At 38.1% G+C, this 22,952-nt stretch overlaps 2 protein-coding genes and 1 pseudogene across 4 annotated transcripts in view; 1 reads left to right on the top strand and 2 right to left on the bottom strand.

Annotated features, from left to right (window-relative positions):
* Positions 1-288: 288 nt before the first annotated feature.
* The window catches only part of DPH5 (diphthamide biosynthesis 5), a 38,820-nt gene continuing 16,156 nt past the window's right edge, over positions 289-22,952 (bottom strand). The window contains exons 4-8 of one of the 3 annotated variants that reach the window (XM_035017915.1): positions 22,484-22,592; positions 8,808-8,928; positions 6,065-6,104; positions 4,151-4,254; positions 289-2,361 (exon numbers count right to left, since the gene is read on the bottom strand). In XM_035017915.1, the coding sequence (XP_034873806.1) occupies positions 2,153-2,361; positions 4,151-4,254; positions 6,065-6,104; positions 8,808-8,928; positions 22,484-22,592 (583 nt within the window). In that variant the 3' untranslated portion in view covers positions 289-2,152. The remainder of the gene's footprint in view (positions 2,362-4,150; positions 4,255-6,064; positions 6,105-8,807; positions 8,929-22,483; positions 22,593-22,952) is intronic. The other 2 variants (XM_035017914.1, XM_035017916.1) reach the window with 2 other exon arrangements.
* On the bottom strand, positions 13,379-13,503 carry LOC118020523 (annotated as a pseudogene).
* Positions 14,259-15,993, top strand: LOC118019080 (Bardet-Biedl syndrome 4 protein-like). Its single transcript, XM_035017917.1, is given in 4 exon segments — positions 14,259-14,399; positions 14,507-14,597; positions 14,600-15,523; positions 15,526-15,993. Coding segments are annotated over 4 exon segments (1,416 nt in total). The 5' UTR covers positions 14,259-14,315; the 3' UTR covers positions 15,843-15,993.

Raw genomic sequence — 22,952 nt, 5'->3', positions numbered from 1 at the left:
TAGTTCTGCTAACTGCTTTAAAATCCCCATCTGCTAATTCCAAGATCTGGATTATGTTAGGATCTCTTTCTACTTCCCCCCTCCCCCTCCCCGCTTTTGACCAAAGATCACGTTTTCCTGTTTCTTTCAATGTGTTATCTTATATTCTAGTCATTGTTGATATCCTAAAGAGACTCATTTTGTTATCACACCCTGGAAGTGTTATGATATGTTCCAACAGGCAGTTAAATTACTGACTACTCACCTTGATTTTATATTACATTAAAGGTTTTCTTTTTAGATTCAGTGCAAATCCTTAGCCCTGGGCATAGTCTTTTCTAATACATGGCCATTCTAGGGATTTGACAGAAAGCCTAAGATGCTTACCAAGCCTTCTAACTTGTCAGGATTCAAACTCGAAATTCTGTTTTCTCTTGCAATACAGAGCAACAAGCTCTGCTCAGATTTTTCAGCCTTCCAGCTCTGGCTTTCCACCAGGTTCATGGAGACTTCCCTGTACAAGCACAATTCAGGAGTTAGCCAAAGAGTTAAGAGATTTATATGTAGATTGGAAGGCTGGCTTCTTTCTCCTTTAGTGCCACCTTCATTTCTAGAATTTCCTCCTCAATATAGAGGTCCTCTAGCAGCCCCCAATTTCTCTGACCCCTCAAACCAGTAAGACTGCAACCTTCTCTCTGTCCCTTACCGGACAGACTTGGGAAATGTCCTGAGGGAAAAAGCTGTATATAAGCATAAGTCTCAGCCTGCTTTTGGTCATTCCCCTCAGGGTCTTTAGACAGTTATATTTTGTCCAGCGTTTATTAATTGGGAGGGCTTATATATTACAAGCTATTCCACCATTACCAAAGGTAGAAATCTTTCCTTTTATAATATTTATTCAATGCTTGCTTTAATGCTTCAGAAGAAAACAACACAGAATTAGCATTTAAATGTCCTTGGCTCTCTCCCCTTTTGTGTAACAGACTAAAAATGGAATATTTCATATATATATGAAATATCTTTTATCTCAAATGAAATAAGTCAGGGGCCCCTAGTTGAGCGTCCGACTCTTAATTTCAGCTCAGCTCTTGATCTCAGGGTCGTTAGTTCAAGCCCTGTGTTGGGCTTCATGCTGGGCATGGAGACTACTTAAGAAAAGAAAAATGTCAAAATGATTTCTTGTTAATCACTGCTCCCCGGAAGTAGGAAAGTGTACATTCAACTTCCAATGAATTTAACGAAAGTTAAGCTATGGTTGATTAAGCCTCGGAAATAGTTAAAGTTAGACCAACTAAACTAGCATATAGCAAAGCTATTTCTGTTATGAACTACCAAAAAGTACAAGGCTCTACAGTCATGAAATATAATAAATGGAGTGCTATTTATAACTGGGAGAAAGAATGTGACTACATACATACATACAGTGCCATATCAACTGAGCTAAGTGATATGACAAATCTTGACTAACCCACTGCCTCCAAATTTAAATTTTTTAAAACTGTATTTTGTAGTAAGTTTTCCATTTGTCAACTTGGATGTGAAAGATGTTATTTAAAACCAAACAGCAACTGTACATGGCTGGCTGAACATTTATAATTCAACAATTATATAACCTCCAAAATACAGCAGAATATGAACCACATAATTAGGATGTCAGCTAAACAAGACAAGGCAATTCAGAAGGATGTCATTTTGTGGCATGTGCTCAGCTGAGCTTTAAGTAAGTAGGACTGTTGGGTGGGACTTATTCTTCCCACCTCTGCTTATATGCACTAATACCAACTGCTGTAAGGACAACTCATCTTATCGTCAGGACAGCTGACTTTTTAAGAAAGAAGAAAGTTCCACGTTGTATAAACTCATTTCATAAGTAAAAACTGCTTTTAAACAACTCGGTTTATGAATGTCTCTGCAACTTTTCAGGCTTGGTCTGCTCCATGTGTGTATATCCTGAAAAACTACTAAAATAGAAACAACTGATGATGTTATAGGGAAAAAAAACTCACTGCCACAGGAAACCAAGTATTGTTGAATCAACATCTTTCTTCTTGGTCACTTGCTTTATAATTATTAGGTAAACCAAAAGAACTGTTCATTTTACAAATATGTGTATATGCATATACGACTGAAATTAGTATCTAACAATAGAAAATGTCTAAGTTCATGAAGTTCATCAACAGGATTCTGAGCTATTTTCTGGTATGGAAAACAAACTTAGCATCTCCATCTCCAGTGGATGCATGTTGTCGCCTGTGATAATTAAGGAGTGTAATGGTCCTCCCAAGTCCACAGCACACATTTGCTGCAAAGTGCCCGCTGCAACTTTCTGGTCTTCGGCTCCAACCCTGGCTAAGCCAACACAGAGTGTCTTCTCGGTGACTGCTATTAAGAGAAGAAAAAAATACTGCCATTCAATTCAGCAAATGCATTATCCCGCCCGACATTTAAACTAACATTAGTACCAAAAGTACATTTAAAGAAGCCCCAAATATCTTAAATCTCCTGAGTCACTCATTACAGACCAATTACCTATTGATTTATCTAAAGCTTTTCTAAATTATATGAACTACCTGACATGTAAAGTGGTACTTCCTAACTTTACTCTTTCAGAATTCTTTTTTTTTTTTTTTTTTTTAAGATTTTATTTATTTATTTGACAGAGAGAGACATAGCGAGAGAGGGAACACAAGCAGGGGGAGCAGGAGAGGGAGAAGCAGGCCTCCCGCAGAGCAGGGAGCCCGATGTGGGGCTCAATCCCAGGACCCTGGGATCATGACCTGAGCCGAAGGCAGACGCTTAACGACTGAGCCACCCAGGCGCCCCCTCTTTCAGAATTCTAAAGGCTTGCCCTTGTTTAAGTTTTCAGGACTTGATAAATAATTATGTATATCCATACTCTTTATGATTGCATAGCATTTGTCTTTAAATAGCTTCTGAGTGAACAGTGTTTACTACCTGCCTGTATTTTCAATAAGTTGCTTGAGATATGTTCACACTGACCAAGATATACTAGAAAAACAAGGGGATTATGAGATAAATACACAGATTTGATTTTTTGCTTGGCCACCTAATCAGCTATGTCAAACTTTAGTTTTTTCATTTTTAAAACAAGAATACTATCTTTCTTAAATGGTGGTTGTAAGGGATAAGATAACAGACATGAAAGAATTTAGTAAACTACAGAGCCCTGAACAAATAACAGGCATTATGACATTACTTATGCTTTTAAGTACCAACCTTCTGATGGTTTTGTTTACTTGGGAAAGCTGTCCCAATGGAACATGATCAAAATGGGGCAAATGATATTACAAGGACAAGCAGGCATGCAAGTTTAGGCCTAAGTGTACGGAATTATGAATACGGAACACCCCTGCACATTATTTGTTTCATGACTTTAACAAGGCCTACTAACGAGAAAAAATCAGCAACAGTCATTCAAGAATCTCTTCATGTATCTTTTTCCATCAAGAGATAGGTACTCAAAGGCAGTCAGCACCTTATAACAGAATATGACAGTTTCATTAAAGAACCTCTCAATAAAGATTTACTGATGACCAACACTTCATTATATACCACATACAGTCTGGTACAGAAAACATACTTAGTATCTCCATCTCCAGTGGATGCATGCTGTCTCCTGTGATAATTAAGGAGCGTAATGGTCCTCCCAAGTCCACAGTACACATTTGTGGCAAAGTGTTAAGAGTATAAGGATAAATTCTCTTTTTATCCTGAAGAAAACTATCCTCGGTCTCAGTGTTGTGAAAGAGAAAAAGCAGAATAAGTGTATTTTTTGCAGGACAGATCTCACCATACACAGATTTAGGCTAAAAAGGAAGTTCTGCATTTTACCTAAATACTTACATATTAACATATTTACATAAAATCTGATTTACAGTTAATTTGTGAAAAATCCTCACTTTCTGGAATGGTATTAATTTTCCTAGGAAGAACTCCATTATTTTTCCTTCAGTACAACTTTCAGCCTATGAAATTTAAGTTAAAATTGATTTAAAAAATGACAAGAAAGAGTACAATGCAAACACACTGACTCTTGCTTCATTGGTGGTGGCGGTGGCGGTGGGGTGGGTGTGTGTATGTGAACTTGTATCAGGTACATATCTTAATGCAGCAGTAGGGAATATGAGAACCCTTTTAGGGCCTTGAGTACCTGGTTCTTCTCCTCGTATTCGTTGATTCTGAACAATCTCCAGAAGTTGCTGGGCTGCTTGGTTTACGCTCATATACCGAGGAGGTTCATAGATCTTCCTTCCTCTGTAAGTATAAAACTAGATGCCACTGTTCTTAGCCATGAACTTACATAATACATTTTTAATGCAATTATTCCTCCAGGTATAGTCAAGTACCACAGTCCATATTCTGTCTGAAGCATTTGCACATTACCCACTTTAAGCATACTAAAGCATGAATACCATAATTTTCTAAGTTTAAGCTTTTTTCATTTTTCTACTTCAACTATCCTCTCATCTCACTGAAATGCTGGCAGAAATAAAAGCCCAACAACTTAATGATAAATGTTCAAGTCAAAGTTACTGTTATTTAAGTGATATCCTAGGCAAAAACAGTTCAAGTTAAGTGGCAATTTGTTCTAGATCCTTGCTTAATCAGGTTCTATAGTGTTCACTTTTATTACCATGTTTAAGCCACATATTCCTCTTTTCACTTATTCCTCTAAGAAAAGTAAACTAAAGCGATAAATATCTGAAAATCTTGGAGGGTTGGATGTGTTACTTCTGATGGCTTGAAGCCTACCATGTCTGCCCAATAAGCATAATAAAAATACTGCTTTTGTAGCTTACAAAACAGTTCATATATTTTACTGACTCTCAAAACAATTCTCTAAAGTCAGCACTGTCCAAGAGAAATGTAATGCAAACCACAAACATAATTTTAAATTTCCTAGTAGCCATATTAAAAAAGGTAAAAAAAAAAAAAGGCAAAATTAACTTTTACCCAATATATCCAAAATATATTTCAACATTTACTCCTATAAAAATTATTAAAGAGACTGTTTTTGTACTAAGTTTTTAACATCTGCTATTTCATACTTGCAGCACATATTAATTCAAGTATTAAATTTTCATTAGCATACCTAATCTGCATTTAAATTCCATAAAATTCATGGTTATAAACATAGATTTACATATTAAAGTTATCCTAAATATACTTTTCCAATAACTAAGTTGAGTAGTAATAATACTCAAATTATAGGGACATCTGGGTGGCTCAGTCAGTTAAGCATCTGCCTTCAGCTCAGGTCATGGTCCCAGGGTCCTGGGATTGAGCTCCGCATCGGGCTCCCTGCTCAGCGGGGAACGTGCTTCTCCCTCTGCCTGCCACTCCCCCTGCTTGTGCTCTCTCTGACAAATAAATAAAATCTTTAAAAAATTAAATTATAAATTCAGTTCCTCAGTTACATTAGCCATATTTCAAGTGCTCATTAGTCAAATGTGGGTAATGGCTACTATTCCACATTGCCCCTATAGGCAATTATAATTCTCATTATACATATGAAAAAAACATGACTCAGAAACCGAAGTAACTTGTCTAAGGGCACATAACCAGAGACAGACTCAGGACTCAAATCCATGTCTTCTGACTTCCAATTCATTAATTCATCCCAGAAGTATTTACAGAGTGCCTATTAGGTGCCAACCACCAGTCTCAATACCGAATCTGTGAGATCTACTGCTATTTCTGCCCTATCACACTGCTTTCTCATTTCATAGGATTAAGTGTTTAATTTTTAACGGTTAATGAAAGCTGATTTTTTAAAAAAGATTTTATTTATTTGTCAGAGAGCGAGAGAGACAGAGCACAAGCAGGGGGAGCGGCAGGCAGAGGGAGAAGCAGGCTCCTCACTGAGCAAGGTGACCGATGCGGGACTCGATTCCAGGACTCTGGGGTCATGACCTGAGCCGAAGGCAGACACTTAACAGACTGAGACACCCAGGCGTCCCTGAAAGCTGATTTTCAACAATCTTTAGAACTCATGTCGTTTAAGTAGAATTTATTGTTTAAGGAATTAAAAATAGATGTAAACATTCTCAGAATAAGAACTTACTTGATCAGATTTTCCAAAGATTGCTCCTTTACTTTGATGTCTGTAGGAAGCAAAAAACAGTTCTCTTTTAATTAACTATCCAAAACCCTGTGTGTAAACTTCAGTTGAGTCACCTAAATTTTTGGGAAACATTCTTCTCAAATCTCCCAAATGCTCATTTGAGAGCTTATGACAATCTTCCCTCACACTTGTATCTAGCCACTTTTTTATGGAAATACAGAGAAGAATGGAAGCTTGTGGTGTGCAAAGATCATTAGAAAACAAACATGAAGTTGGCCCTGAGACCATCCTGAAAGGATCCAATTTCCTCTTGGAAAAGAAGACACAGGAAAGAGTTTGATAAATATTGGCATATACACTACCTAACAGGTCATCAAAATCATTGTGTTCATTTCTACTAGCTGGTAACCACATAGACTCAACTGAGAAATCTTGTTATGTTCCTATTCTTTACCTATTTTTCAGGCAGTAGGATGTAAGCTTTAATGCATGTGACGTAATAAGAAAATTCTCACCACATTTTGAAAAGAAACCTTTACTTTCTTGCAAATGGGTAAGACAGGACGAACAACTTATAAATAAGCACTTTAGTATCATTCATACTTTCAATGAAAGGGCTTTCCCGAGCACTGACTGCCAGGGACGGGGCTACCACAGGGGCCAGAAGGCACGTAATCTCTGTTCCCCTAACGCTTGAAATGCAAGCGTAACAAATATTTGATTCTTTACACTTGTTAACCACTGATGCTCAGCCGAACAATCTGGTAAAAGGTAAGAAAGCACAGGCGCTCTACATCCTCACAGGAACTCAGTATACAACAGCAAGAGCAACAGCTGCTTCCTGTTCTACATGCTAAAAACAAATGGTTCAGCCAAAGTTTGCTTTTGCAAAAATAAATAAATACAGTGCAACTGTAGGGTCTTTCTGAAAGACTTCTACAGCTTTCCTAAGTGATTATCAAAGTTGTTCTTATAAAGGAGACTAAAAGAGTTTCCTACGAAAATATAGCAGAGGTTAATCCCTTCTAAGTATTTGTAAATGTTCTTGGAACCAGCAGTGAATGTACTTTTCAGGTTCAAAATACCAATTATTTAATATTTCTACTTGTCTAGCACATAGAAAAAATGCATATTGGTTACTGCAAATGGCCTGCAGTACAATTAAAAGTGTATGTCAACTTAAGACTTCCTTTACACGGAAGTCTAAAAAATCTATTAAGATCTTTTAAAATTCAACACATTTATTAGTTTATTCACCTTGAGCTTCTGAAATGTTGTGATAATAAAGTTTTTAGTTTAATGTTTTAACTTTTTAAATGGTATGTTCCACAGAACCTAGTTTTAAAAATGAGGAGTGTTGGGGAGAATTTTTACAGATAAATGCTTTTTAAATGAACTGCATTTAAAAATCAAGCCAGACCAGTCTTAATATTTTTCCCTTTCTACTTCTACTTGCTAGAAGATAAGCATCTCCTATTCACCTTAGGAGCACCTAGAATAATGCAAAATACCAGTAGATACTCCATAAATGTCTACTGAATAAATTTATTCATGTGGCTCTACTACCACCCACCCACCAGCCCATCTTAAAGTACCCCTTAAGTAGCAAACGTCCCAACTCCTTCATAAAACCTATGTTAACTTCCCCTCAAAAGCCCCTTGTTCTTTGAAATACCTATATAGTTATTACTATATTTTGTTAATCTCTAATTGTATCACATATATCTTGTCTTTCCAAGTACATTTTAAATTCTCTGTAGTTTCCTAACATGGTATATTCTCACTAATCCCTACAGGGTCTGGACCATAACAGGCATCCAATAAATATATACTAATTTAAATGATGAGAATTCCAGATGATTAAATGACGAGATCTATGGTTTGAGGATCTGGAATCATGATATCTTATACTTCACACGTTGTTCCTGCTTTTGTTCATGGAGCAAGGAAGATATATTGTTTAATCTTGTTTGCCTTTTCCCAGGAAAGCCAAGAAAAGGGGCAGCTCTTAGAGAATTCAAGAGCCGAAGTTCTGGTTTGTCCTTCCTGCCTCTCCATATAACAGAACTTAATTGTTCCTTAAACTTTAGTGTACTTAGCAACTAGATTTCAAAACCCTGAGGGCAGGACCCATGTCTAATACTTCCTTAGTTTCCAAAAAAACCTAACTCTACAAAGAACATAAAGTACAGCAAGATATAGTAAAAAACTGAATGACAGGCTATCTTGATTCTACCAATTGTGCCATCGATAAAACTGGGTAACACAGTGGGCAAATGATTTAATATCTCTGGGCCTCAACTTCATCTATAAAATGGGCTTCAATAAGATGATCTCCAGAGTCTCTTCAGATCTGTAATTCTGATAGCACCAATACTGTAGTATTGAAAGAACTCTAGGAAGATACAGGATGGTACCTGGTAAGAATAAATGCTTACTACAGGTCTGCTGAATGGCAGTAAACTGACAACAGCATCCTGATGGATAAATGGGTAAGATACAGAATGCTAGAGAGGATCCATTAGGACATAAGAAGGGGGAGCATGCACTATGGTATGCATGAAGAAATACCCGTGCAGTGTTTGGAGCAGAAAATGCGTATCTCCCAGAGAATATGGGAAAACATGTAGCGTGCAGAGTGGCTAGACTGGGTCCTTTCTTACCTCTAGCGAGTTATCTGCAGAACAAAATGAGAATATGACAACTCCATATTGTGACTTCAAGGCAATTCCCAAACCCTTACCTAGTAAGCATAATGTGTGCATGCCGTTTTGTCTGTTCTTCTTCACTTTGTCAAAGAAGCTTTCTGGTCTCCAAGTGTCTGTCCAAAAAACAATAGAAACCGTCTCTCCAAATTTATACAACTAGAAAAAATAAAAACATTAATTAACAATGGAACAATTTACTACTTACTATTTCAAAGATAACCACCAAAACAGAAAGTGAGAACGAGACTTGAGATGGGTTGGGGATCAAATCTGTCACGGAAGTAATAAATGTTCTCTTGGGTCCCTGGCAGCTGGTGTCTGTCTCTCTGGTGCCCTTCCAGTAGTGCATCCAGGGTTTCAGCATTCAGTATCGCAACGTATGTAACCAGGTCATGATTCAGCTATGTAGCTGCTAAAATGATTGACACAGAACCCAGAAGGAAACAAAGAAAGAAAGACTTCTGGGCAGTCAGAGCAGGGTTCCCTAGATTAATATTGTTATCCTCGCTTTACAGATAAGACTACCAAGGCTCAGAAAGATCAAGCTGATTTGCCTAGGGTTGCACAGCTAGTGAGTAATGAAAAAGACTCAAACCCAGGTCCAAGGAAGTGCTCCTTTCCACCTTGCCAGCTCAGTAAAATTCACACGTTGTACACTCATTGCAGCTAGTTCTCAAAACCCACCCCCTTACTTTACCCACTATTTGTTTCCTCCATTGAGAGCTCAGTAAAAAGGGCCTTTGCCCAAACCTCCTCCTTTCCCAAGTGGCCCACTCATCCCACTTGACCATCACACAACCAAGAGGCTTGCTTGGTTCCAGCTGGCTTCTAGTCTGGCTGCACAGTTCACTTAAAGTGAGCCCAACTCCAGATCTCATGGTAAGAAAATCCAGTTTTGCGTCCTGGTTCTGCAACTTGTTAGCTGTGTGACATGGCTCTTTCTAAGTCTTGATCTCCAAAACAGGAAGAGTAAAAAGATACTGTCCTTCCTACTCATAAGGTTGTGAACATGTAAAAAGTTATTCAGAAGTAATAAAGTTGTTACATAAAGATTTAATTATCCAATTTAAACAGTGCTTGAAAGAATTTATAATAGAGCTGGAAAGCTCTAGACATGGAAATCAAATCTAGTCCCCTGCCACAAACTGTGATTGGAATAGCTGTGCGACTGCAGGACGTCAATGAACTTTTCTAAGCCTGTGGAAGGGATTATCATCCTAAGGTTTCTCAAATCACTTTTAAGAAGCTGTTATAAGAGGTAAGGGGGAGAAGGGCGCCTGGGTGGCTCAGTTGGTTAAGCAACTGCCTTCGGCTCAGGTCATGATCCTGGAGTCCTGGGATCGAGTCCCACATCGGGCTCCCTGCTGAGCAGGGAGCCTGCTTCTCCCTCTGACCCTCTTCCCTCTCGTGCTCTCTATCTCTCATTCTCTCTCTCTCAAATAAATAAATAAAATCTTAAAAAAAAAAAAAGAGGTAAGGGGGAGGAAGAAAGAAACAGAAAAGCTGGGGCATTCAGGGTCCTCCATCTTTCCATCCCTAGAAAAGCTCAACTTTTCTCATTTTTTGTACACTGAGGTCCTAGAAACTATAGCCAATACTCTTAATGGTGACTTTGAGTTCCCAAGGGAAAGCTCATCATGTCCCTTTCATGGCCACAACTTCCAACTTACCTACCAATGAGCTTTACTCCCAAAGTCCACTTGAAAACTGTCTAAAAAGTCTATGGAAGCCACGCCATCCAGTGGCAGTCGAATTGTCAGATCAGTGTAGAAGGACCCATGTAACTACAAGAATTCAGTCTTGAGTCTTCTTGCCACATAAAATGTTCCTCTGTGAAAAATACATCCAACTGATGAGTTCCAATGTGTTCTAATGTGGGATTCCTGGAATATATTCACCCAAGCTACAAGGATGAGACCTAGCCTTGCTGGAGGGTTCTGCCATTGTTATTATTCTATGAGAAGTAAATTTATCTAAAAAATACTTATTATACATCATCCACTAGGTGCCAGGCATTATGCTATGCACAGGTGTGAAAGTGAGAAGCAAACCAGAGCTCTGGCCTTCACGTAGAATGTAGTCTTGCTTATATCTCACAGAGCAGGCAAAAGCTCTGGAGTCATGGCTCTGGTTCTTACTAGCTTGGTGATCATGGACAAGTAACCTTCCTGACTTTCGAGAGATATTCCCCTGCAAAATCTGTATAACTATAAACCTAATAATGTGCTTTTTTAAAAAGGATTAAATGACATAAAGTGTGTAGAGTGCCTAGTACACTGCACATAATAAAAACAATAAATGTTAGGGATTTGATGATATAATAACAATGATGTTTATAATGGTAATATGAAAATTTTCTAAAATGCTGTGTCTTGCTATTATCCAACCGCTTTCCTTACTGGACTGAGCTCAAAAATATTACCAAATATTTGAAACGACATAGTTGTTGCTGATGTTTATTGTTGTATGATTTGATTCTGAAAAGTTTAACTGTTTACATTCTAAAAAGGATTTTTGGCATCTCTGATCAGATTTTGAAACATTAGCATTACTCTATAAAAAACTACTGAGATTAAAGAAAATTACATATGCAACCATAAATAAACCCTTTAAATAGGTCTTCAATATATTAAGAGTCATGGAAATATACTCATGAAGGTAAATTCTATTTAAGAGCAAATTGAGATGCTAGTCACATATAAACACTAGCTGCAGCATGCTGTGGAAAAGCTTCTTGGAGTGGTCTAATTGGGGGGATTAAAGAAAGCCTCACATAAGCACTGCTTTCTAGGACCCTGATTTATAGACTGTAACCATTCTCATGGCTGTGCTGCAAACTTCAATGAATTCTGGAACATTATGCAAACAGTTTCACCATTTAAGATGTCAGTCCCTCAAAGAACAGAAAGATCAGTCCTTTGTGTTTCACAATCCAAGGACATACCAGTAAACCATAAAGAAACTGAAGTAAAATCATACAGTGACGAGAATGAGGCCGCAGAAGTCTAAGCACGGTCTTATAAATGTTAGCCTTTGTGCTGTGATCATTTTACCCCCAAAACATTATTGATGCAAATCTAAATTTAGAGACCACAAAAAGAGCTGTTTTCTAAGAATGCAGATAAATACAGGGTCTTTTTTGGTTTTAACCTGAAGTTATAAAGAAAGCAGTTTATCTAAATTGATAGTGGATTATGTTTTCATCTATTGAAGATAAAAACTCAAAATGACCCATTTAATTACAGATAAGGCAATATCTAAAGCAAGAAAATGCACAAAAAGACAAATATTAGGTAGTAAATAATAATTATAAAAAATGAGATATAGACTGTATTGAAAGAGTTGAGCATTAGTCCCACTTGGAAAGCACCTGAAGAGGACTTCTGAAAATAGGATATAAGCTCAATCTCAAAGGGTGGATAAAACGGGGGAAGTTAATCATGGGGAAAGAGCACGATGGTATGAACAACCTACCAGAGGTTGGGAACCCTTGGGCAATATTTAGCATGGCATTAAGCAATTATCTAGAAATGGCCATTGCCTGACTTGCTTTTAACAAGTATCTAATTCCTGAAAGCTTACCATGTGACAATTCCTGTCAATGCCAGCTCTATAATTTATCTAGAACTGACTTCTTTTACCACTACTTTGAGTCCTCATTGCCACTTGCCTGAATATTAATAACCTCTAATTCATCTCACTGCCACCAATACGTCCTTTCAGAAGTACAGATGTTTTGTAAAATCCATTTTATAATTAGGTTTTTTTTTTTTAAGATTTTATTTATTTATTTGACAGAAAGAGACACAGCAAGAGAGGGAGCACAAGGAAGGGGAGCAGGAGAGGGAGAAGCAGGCTCCCGCTGAGCAGGGAGCCCGATGTGGGGCTCGATCCCAAGACCCTGGGATCATGACCTGAGCCGAAGGCAGACGCTTAACGACTGAGCCACCCAGGCGCCCCTATAATTAGGATTTAATGCTTTTGTCATTTATATTCAAATAAAAAATAGTTTGTGATTTTTAAGTTAAAAAACATCTTGGGGGGCCTGGGTAGCTCAGTCGGTTAAGCATCTGAGTCTTGATTTTGGCTCAGGTCATGATCTCAGGGTCCTGGGATTGAGCCCTGCATCAGACTCTGTGCTCAGCAGGGAGTTTGCTTGAGGATTCTCTCCCTCTCCCTCTGCCTCTGCCCCTCCCCACCATTTGTGCACTCTTTCTAATATAAAATAAATCTTAAAAAAAAATCTTCATCACACATAGAAAAATTAGAAAATTTAACTTACTTATAAGAACTTTGTGAAGCCCTACATGTACCTTTTACATATAAACATAAATCCTAAATCAGATCAGTTAAATCTGTTAAGTAAAAGAAAGCTGACCCAGTAGAGTTGTCAAAAAATGTACCACAAAACCACATGTTCAAGAGTTACTAGTTTTCTATACAAAACACTGGTCTTACAGTTGTTTTTTTTTTTAATTCCCACATGCACTTTTCTTAACACTGATGTAACACTGATATTGCTGACACTAAGAAAGATTATGCACATGGCCACATACTAGGTACACAGATAAAGCTGAAGACAAAAGAGCCACAAAATTTATATTATCACATATGAGAGAATCCACATATGAATTAAATGAAAGAATTTTAATTTAAAGCACATAATTCTATTAGTAATAATCACGCCTCAGATAAACCTCATTGGCTATGATACTGCCACTGTGCAAAGCTTTAAAGCACATAATTCTAAAGATAAATCAGCTTGGGGTGGGGTGGAAAAGATAAGTAAATAAATAAGCAATTCAACTCAGCAAGTATTTGTCACATACTGATTTTTAGCATGGCACTGTGATAAAGTGCAATGGAAGATGTGAAGATGAGTAAACCAACAAGTTTATAATATGCCCAACACATAAACATATAAAGTAACTGAATATTGTGTACAGGATGAGGATTTGCCAGGACTGTGGGATAAAAAGAGAACTATTAGGTGGAAGAGAATGATGGTAAGGTGGCTATTAAAATATTGACTAAAAACAGTTACAGTTGAGAGGCTCCTGCGTGGCTCAGTCGGTTAAGCGTCTGACCTCAGCTCAGGTCATGCTCTCAGGGTCCTGGGATCGAGCCCCGTGAGCGCAGACCCCACTCAGCAGGGAGTCTGCTTGTCCCTCTCCCTCTGCCCCTCCCCCTGCTCATGCACTCTAATAAATAAAATCTAAAAGACAAAAAAAAAAACCCCAAAAAACAGTTACAGTGGAAATAGAAAGAAAAGCATTCTTAATACGCCCATGATCAGCAGGTGGTCAAAATAATTCTGAAGTTACTAAAAGAACAGGGAGCTTACTTAGATGAGTTCTTCTAAGGTTACGAAGCAATGTAGAGCACAGATCTCTTTATTACCTAGTTTAGTGTTCTCTGTACTAGGTTAGGTTTTATCATTTCCACATTAGTTCCTGTACAACAATGAAATCAATTCAATGCTTTTGAAAACTACCAGTAAGAACTACTACAAGGCCGGCCGCAAAGCGGTGGGCGGAGCCAAGATGGCTGAGGAGAGACTCATGACGAGAACTCCGTTTCCTGCATCTGCTGAATCTCAGAAACCCCTGCTGAAAAAAGAGGTACAGGTCTGTGATTCGACAGTCTTACACAATTCACAGCACTCACCCATGCCTCCCACCCCCCACCACTCCAGCTGCTATGAGGAATTTTTCCAGTTTCTTAACCTCAAGAGTTTCCGATTTTGGAGAAGCAGAACTGGTTGATACATCTCCACTATATCCAGAAGGATTATGAGGTATACAAGGCTATTATCAAGGAGCAGCTTCGGAGACTCCGGGCTTATGTGAATATACTATCTATGTCCAAGCATTAATATTTCGCCTGGAAGGAAATATCCAAGAATCCCTAGAACTCTTTCAGACGTGTGCTGTTCTCAGCCCTTGGTGTGCTGATAACCTCAAGCAGGTGGCCAGATCTTTATTTCTTTTGGGAAAACATAAAGCTGCCATTGAAGTATATAATGAAGCAGCTAAACTTAACCAGAAAGATTGGGAGATCTGTCACAACTTGGGAGTCTGCTACATTTATCTGAAACAGTTCAGTAAGGCACAAGACCAGCTGCACAATGTCCTCCATCTTAACAGGCATGATTTGACTTACATAATGCTAGGGAAGATCCACTTGCTGGAGAGAGACTTGGACAAGGCCATCGAAATCTACAAGAAAGCAGTGGAGTTCTCGCCAGAAAATATGGAACTTCTTACAACTTTAGGACTACTCTACTTACAGCTCGGTATTTACCAGAAGGCATTTGAACACCTTGGAAATGCACTGACTTACGACCCTATCATCTACAAGGCCATCTTGGCAGCAGGCAGCATGATGCAGACCCATGGGGACTTTGATGTTGCCCTCACCAAATACAGAGTTGTAGCTTGTGCTGTTCCAGAAAGTCCTCCGCTCTGGAGTAACATTGGAATGTGTTTCTTCGGGAAGAAATACATGGCAGCTATCAACTGCCTGAAGCAAGCCAACTACTTGGCTCCCTTCGATTGCAAGATTCTGTGTAATTCGGGCCTTGTCCACCTGACCATGCAGCAATATGCGTTGGCTTTCCATTCCCTCAACGCAGCCATCAACCTCCGCCAAAGATGGGGGGGGCTCTACATGCTCTTGGCTGTGGCCCTGACCAATCTGGAAGATCCAGAGAACGCCAAGAGAGCCTACACAGAAGTCGCCCGCCTGGACAAAGGGTAGAGATGGCCCGGAAACTGGGAGCTGCCCGCCAGGTCGGGGAGGCACTGGTCTGGACGAAACCAGTTAAAGATGCCAAGTCAAAGCACCGGACCACTTCAACAAGCAAAGCTGCCGGTGTCCAGCAGCCTCTGGGCTCTAATCAAGCTCTGGGACAGGCGAGGTCTTCAGCAGCTGCACACAGGAAGCTCCCCTCAGGTGCTGGAGGGACATCCCAGCTCACAAAGCCACCATCTCTGCCTCTGGAGCCAGAGCCCACTGCGGAAGCACACCCAGCTGAAGCATCAGCACAAATAAGAGAAAAACAGGAGTAGGATGACCCCGGAGTCGGGGTTTCTTTGGTGAGGATGTAGCAGGTTAGGAAAGGTCATGTGACACAGGCAGCAAGGTGGCCAGTGTGTTCCCTGGGCACCAGGGGACGCATAAGTGTTATGATGATTGCAAGGAGCCTACCGTTAGCCCCGTCAGCCCAGAGATAGGAGAGAGCCCAGACAGGTCCTTTAAGAATTAAGTGCAAGGCTCATGGCTCTGTGTTTGTAGCTCCAAGAGCCAGCAGGGCACATGATGCTGTTTGCTTTTGAAATGACTTTGACCTCCTGGATGACTGACCCCTTCCTTTGTGGAAGGAAAGTCTGAGGCCGACCTCTGCTCAGGAGCCCTGTTATGGTGAAGCCTTGGCTTAGCTGAGGTGATCCTCAGGCTGTGGGGCTTGTCAGCCCCGAAGGTAAACACAGATCTTGGATTAGTAATCTGGCTCTAACAGTCTAAATTTAAGGGGAAAAAATGATGAAAAAAACCTCTATAAATCGAGGCCCAGCCTGTTGGATATTCCAGCTGCACCTGTCCAAGGGAATCCCAAACAAGTCCCTCTGTCTTGTTCTTGAGAGACATCAGAGCGTATGTACAGCCAGATCACGTCAGTAATGATAAGAAGTAGGAGTGAAGGGCTGAGCTGGTATCAGCACCAAGGATGAAAAGGAAAAAAAGAGCTTCTTAATTTTTACTTGAAACAATCAATGATACCCCTGGTCAGATGCTATCAGTACATCATCTATATGTCCTTTTGGAATAAAGATTATGTATCATCCCTTCGGGGAAAGTTGTTAGGTGTAAAAAGAAGAGATCACAATAAAACCTTTTTAAAAGAAAAAAAAAAAAAAAAAGAACTACCACAAGGCCAAAACAATGCTGTTTATCATAGTGAGTGTTGTATTATGAAAAAAGGGAAGGAAATGAGTTGTTACTTTTTAAAAAGTAATATACATTTTTTCCAAAGTAGAAATGTATTCTATAAACAGAGGAACATATGGCAATAATTAAGGTCACTCACGCAACAGAGAAAGTGGAAGCACTTCATAATGATGAGAAAATTATACAACCTTTTCCCTGAAATCAGCTACAACTGATAATGCCATTTTTATGCAGAAATCACTGCTACCTGGTTTCACTGAACTGTCTCATTTATCTGTCCTTTAAAATGCCTCAAACACAATTTTAGTCACATTTTAGTCACCACAGTTTAAAAAAAGAATCTGTTCTATTACACAAATGATAACAAGAAATGATAAATACCACACAAAGAAAATATGCTAGAATTTGTAATTTCTTCTTTATTAGGCTTGTCACCTTCAGGTCAATGTACACAGATAAGAGCTGAAGACTGAAAAAAAATATACCAAACTAGTAACTAACTTTGGTTACTTCTAGGTAGTGGAACTATATAGATGCTTGCATGTTCTTTACACTTACTGTATTTTCCCAATTTTCTATGAGTATATATGTCACTTATTATCAAGGAAAATAAAGTTATTTTTTAAAACAATTCTTCTAAAGCAGAAACAATGGTAAATGAAAGCAATTCTGATTCTGCATGACTAAGGTGCTAAATGCTTAACTTGAAGAATTCCAGAAAAGGACTTTGTTCTTCTTGCCTTTTGTGTACTGACAAAAAACCCTGATTTTTCATTATTGGGAATGCCTAAATACAACCAACTTACCTAGCTCTTCACAAACAGATTGATTTTTCTTTGACTAGAGAAATCTTCAAAATACAAATTACACAAGTGTCAGAAATATCTGTTACTTAGGAATTTCAAAGAACGTGATTTTAAAGTATACATGTTTATAACTAATATTTAAATCGTAAAACTTCCAAAGATTTACTTAATGAAAATTTGAGTATTTAATGTATCTTGGTCAAGGTAACCTTTGCCTAAAGTTAGAAAACAGGCCAGCTTTTTGGCTTCTAATTCTAGAGGATATTAAAGTTTATCTAGTTTAGTATTCTTCATACTTTTTACTGCCGAATCTTTTTTTCCAAATAAATTCTTAAACAGCACATCAATAGGGGTAAAGGTAAAGACTGGGCTCCTTCGGGATTTATTCTTTGCTATTGGGTCTCAAGTACTTCATTTTCTGCAGAACTGCTGAAAACATCTTCATAGATCCTGATACAATATGAAAACCACTGATCTTGTCCAGCATTCCTCCCTGTCCCCATCTCATCCCCTTAACAGTTAGGAAACCTGACTATCCAGATCCAGGAAAGTTAGAGGACTCCTTAGTTAACTGCCTGAGCAAAAGTAAAACCAAGACCTTTTAAATTGCAGTTCAACTCTGAACTTTTCCCATTATTACTTTTCCTTTGCCAGTTCTACCCAATACATAGTCAGTTTTTATCCAACACACATATTCACAATCTTGTGTTAACTAATCTCTAGGAAGCCAAGGTTTTGTGGTACATATGTATGTATTCACTGGTGTGTGTGTGTAATACCATGCAGATGCTCCAAAGTGCTTCCATGACTCTCTTCTTTAACTGAACATTTCTCTCTGTTGGGGATGTATTTAACCTTATTGTTCATCTAGCAAACCTCTTGTAATTTATTTTTTAAACCACTTTACTGAGATAAATTTACATACCACAACATTCACCCATTTTAAGTGTATATTCAGTGATTTTTAGTAAATTTACCAAATTGTGCAACCACTACCATATGTAGTTTTAGAAAATTTTTATCACTCCAATCAGATCCCATATGTACATTTAGTAAGTAGTATCTGTTCTCACTCCCAGCCAACCACTAATTACTGTCTTCATAAATTTGCTTTCTCTGGACATTTCATATAAACGGAATCCTACAATATATGGTCTTCTGTGTCATGCTTCTTTCACTTACATACATATACTTAGTATCTATGCCAGGACTACTAATTCTTCACAAGACAAAAGGAGAGACTTCAGAGTCTGGAAGTAAATTAAACCTAATCATACTCTTCTACATGATCAATTCACTAAGAATAAAATTCAAACGCCTGACATTGGATTAGAGAGCCTAGTGATCCAATCCTATCTACCTATCTGACCTCAGATTGCTTTTTCCCTGCCTACTACTCTCCAATAAGCCCTTCTTTGGTTCCTTCAAGGAGCCAAGGTCATTTCCATTTTAGAGTCTTTGCATAAACCATTCCCTGTGACTAGAATATGCTAGTTTCTTCTTGGTTCATATCTAATCTTAAATAACACCACCTTAGTGAGACCTCCCCTGACAACCCAACTACAACAGTAAAGCCAACTCTCTAACATTTATCAGTGTACTTGAATTTCTTATACTTCCCACTACCTGACATTATTCTGTTGTTGGTGTTATTGCCTCTCCTTCCTACTAGAATGTAAGCTCTTTGAGAGCACGGACCTTCTCAGACAGGTTTATCAGTGTATCCAAAGGCACTTAGTAGGGAAACAATAAGGCAAACAATATTTGTTGAATAAATGGATCACTATTCCTCTTAATGATGTCTAACTTGGCAATCACTAATACACATTCCATTTAACAAGGAAAATTTTCACAGGAATATGGCGTTTGCAATAAAAAATTCTATTTTATGGCATACCTATAAAAGAATGCATATCAACTGGTTTTGTGTATTTAGAAGTGTTAGTCTATGCAACTAGTTATCTTCATTAATAGTGATAATAAGGAGTCTTTTGCTAGTTAATAAACTACAAAGTGAATGAAAAATACTCAACAGTCAATTCTGAGCTCTCTGTGCTGCTTTAGAAAACAACAATAAGAAAATTCAGAAGGGCTAACAAATTGATAAGTTAAAAAAAAAAAAAGCTGTGCCCATTTCCAGGTTAGGAATTTCAAACTACTACTCTTCAACCTAATGTAAAAATGTTGCAGGGGCGCTTGGGTGGCTCAGTTTGTTAAGCATCTGCCTTCAGCTCAAGTCATGATCTCAGGGTCCTGGGATCAAGCCCTGCATTGGGCTCAGTGGGGAGTCTGCTTCTCCCTCTCCCTCTGCTCCCCCCACCCTTGCTCATGCTCTCTCTTTCTGTCTCAAATAAATAAATAAAATCTTAAAAAAAAAAAAAAAGTTACAAAGCATGTACTGTTCAGGTCTGTCACAGTACCCAAAACAGCACTTCTGTTCAATAACTTGATGGCTGTTTTCCTAATAACTCATGGGAAAGTGTTCACAGAGATGACAGAATGTCTTTCGAAAGTGGTGCCCACTTCCCTTTCAAAAATTGAGAAAGAGAACATGGGAAGGTAATACATTCTACATTTAGCAAGCCTATTTCTGGGAACTAAAATCTACTTTTCCAATTCTGCCATGCTAAAAGAAAGTACAGTTCTATAACTTTCTAAGAAATTTTTTATCTGTCTAGGTTGGTGGTTTTCAAAATGGGTACCTATACTAGCAGCTTCAGGATCACCTGAGAATTTGCTAGCAATGCAAATTTTTAGGCCACCACCCCGTATCTACTATTATCTGAAAATCTGAGGGGAAGGCCAGCCATTTCTTTTATAAGCCCTCTAAGTAATTCTGTTGAATACTAAAGTCTGAGAACCACTGGTGTAGATTATTGTTTTTCCCATAAATGTGGATCCAAATACTCAAGAGAAAAAGAGCAGCCATTATAAGGAAGAGAACTTCGCCAAAGTTTATGTATTATGCAGGATGTCATAAACAAATGTCAAATGTCAAAACATTTGTTTTAAAATTTAAAAGTGCCATAAATATAATGACTGTATTTTTAATGCCTTTTATCTTAGAAAAGTATATAAAAGGTATCAATAATTACCTCTTTCTCCTGGAATATAAATAACTTGGGTGGTACAAAAAGTATACCTTCACAGAGACTTCATCAAATACATAAGACAGAACCTAAAAGGGCACTTCCTGTTTTTCACACAAGTAGTAAGTCATTTTCATACCCAGATTAGAGAAAAGAACCCAGATGGGGAAACAATGCTTTGTGGCTGCCTAGAAAAATCCTATATAATAAGACTGAGAGAAAGCTAAATTAAAAAAAAAAAAAAAATCTATGTACCATGTGGATATGATCTTAAGGGCTTATATGGAGACTGCCAATTCTCACAGTAAATTTCCTCTCAAATACCTTCATCTATTTTAAACATGAGAACAATAACACTGTACCCCTCTACCACTCTAGAGGATCAGGAGGACAGGGTCACTCTAGTTTAGTTCTTCCCAGTATGAATGATAGATATACATGTGATGAAGACAAGGATCTTTTAAAAAATGTTATGCTTAAAAAGAAGCAAAAACCTCTAAATGATAAGTTATGATAATTTAGACCAAAATATGATGGAAAGGGGCTAGGTTAACTTTCCCTACCAGAAATAAAAATAAAACCAACATGAAAAATATATATATTCCATTAGCTTAAGGTTTATTACACATCTTTGTCTATCACAAGATTAATTTATTCCTCTCTTTTTTTCCTTTTTCATGGCAACCATCAGTTCTTAAGAAGTACATTGTCTACAAAAAAGAATACTGGACTGAGAATGAAGAAACTCCATTCACTTACTCCAACCCAGAAGTGCTCAGAAGGGCTTTAAAGTATAAAGCAGACTTGAACTGGCAAGGTTTTTTAAAGTATGCATTTTATTAGAAGACAAAAGAGACAGCAAAGTTTTTTGCCAATTTAAATTAATAACTAAGAGCAAGTAACAAATACTAAAAGGTGAATCATTTATACCTTTTCTCTGATTCTTCAGAACCAAAGGCAGTTATTTCTGAGATGACTGGCCAGGATGTCAATTAAATTGAGATACTCTTCCTGGGTAATGCAGAAAATATAGAAACCTCTAAAGCTACAGACACAGCACTGGTGTCCGATGCTAATGTATCTTAGTGTTATAAATATCAATTTTAAATTCTGCATTCCAGAAGACATAGTGGGGAACACTTCATTTCATAGATTCTAGGATGCACATTTTTTTCTATTATGATGTATCTAAAATAGGAACGTGTCCAACAAGCAATTAAGTCTTAAACCAATGTTGGCCATGAGCAGTCATAGTTGTCATAGATCATATACATACGAACATTAGAACACAAATCTCAAGCTTGGAAGAAAACCCTGGAAACAGTTACGGTGCACTCTTTTAACCCCTCAGAATCAAGACTGTTGGGTTAAAATTAACCAACTTTATACAGCAATAATTACAAAGGTGGCTTAAAAGCCTAATATGACTGGCTTTTGGTTCTTTTTACAGATTCTTTTAAGAAATGCTGCATCACAATGCTGTTGATGGCACAGCAAATAACAACTGTGTAGAAAAATATGCTTCAGCAATGCAGAATAAGCTATTTGGAAGAAATGTGAAAAGGCTTTAGGAAAACTTAGCCAATTTCATTAGATTAAATTTCCCTGTTTTTGTATGCAAAAGTTGGATATAAGATTAAAATCTTTCTGTAGCTAAATTCCAGTGGTCCATTCCAATGAGAAAAAAGATGTAAGTTATAGGAAAATAGTACAGAAAATTCAGTATTAAAAAATTTCATACCCACTAATGTATATAAAATAGTAACATCTTAAAATTCATGATATAGAACAAAATCTACCTGCAGTTTATAGTTTTCCAAAACATTTTTGCTAACTACCATTAAAAAAATACCTTCTTTGTAGTATTACCTGTAAACCACAGCAGCCTACAGCATTCATTATGGAAGCATTGTGAATAACTCGGTAAGAGATTCCTAGTTTTGTTGCTCTCAGAATAAGATCGCTGTGTGTGGTAGCCCTGTAGTGAGAAAAGGTCAAGTTGGATTAAAGTAACCAACGCAGACTTTTTTTTTTTTTTAAGATTTTATTTATTTGACAGAGAGACACAGCGAGAGAGGGAGCACAAACAGGGGGAGCAGGAGAGGGAGAAGGAGAAGCAGGCTTCCCGCTGAGCAGGGAGCCCATGCGGGGCTCCATCCCAGGACCCTGGGATCATGGCCTGAACCGAAGGCAGACGCTTAACCAACTGAGCCACTCAGGCACCCTAACACTGACTTTTTAAGACAGTAAAGGTGTAGTATTTCATGAGTTCTAGCCAATCAAAGGGTTATGGGGGCTGCTTTTCCTCAATTTCCGGGCTTTCTGACATGAAAAGTGT

This window comes from Mirounga leonina, unplaced genomic scaffold (assembly GCF_011800145.1).
Source record: "Mirounga leonina isolate KUSES-001 unplaced genomic scaffold, KU_Mleo_1.0 Mir_173, whole genome shotgun sequence".
In the NCBI taxonomy this organism is placed as follows: Eukaryota; Metazoa; Chordata; class Mammalia; order Carnivora; family Phocidae; genus Mirounga; species Mirounga leonina.
Note: the sequence above shows the minus strand (reverse complement) of the source record. Positions and strands in the feature narration are given on the sequence as shown.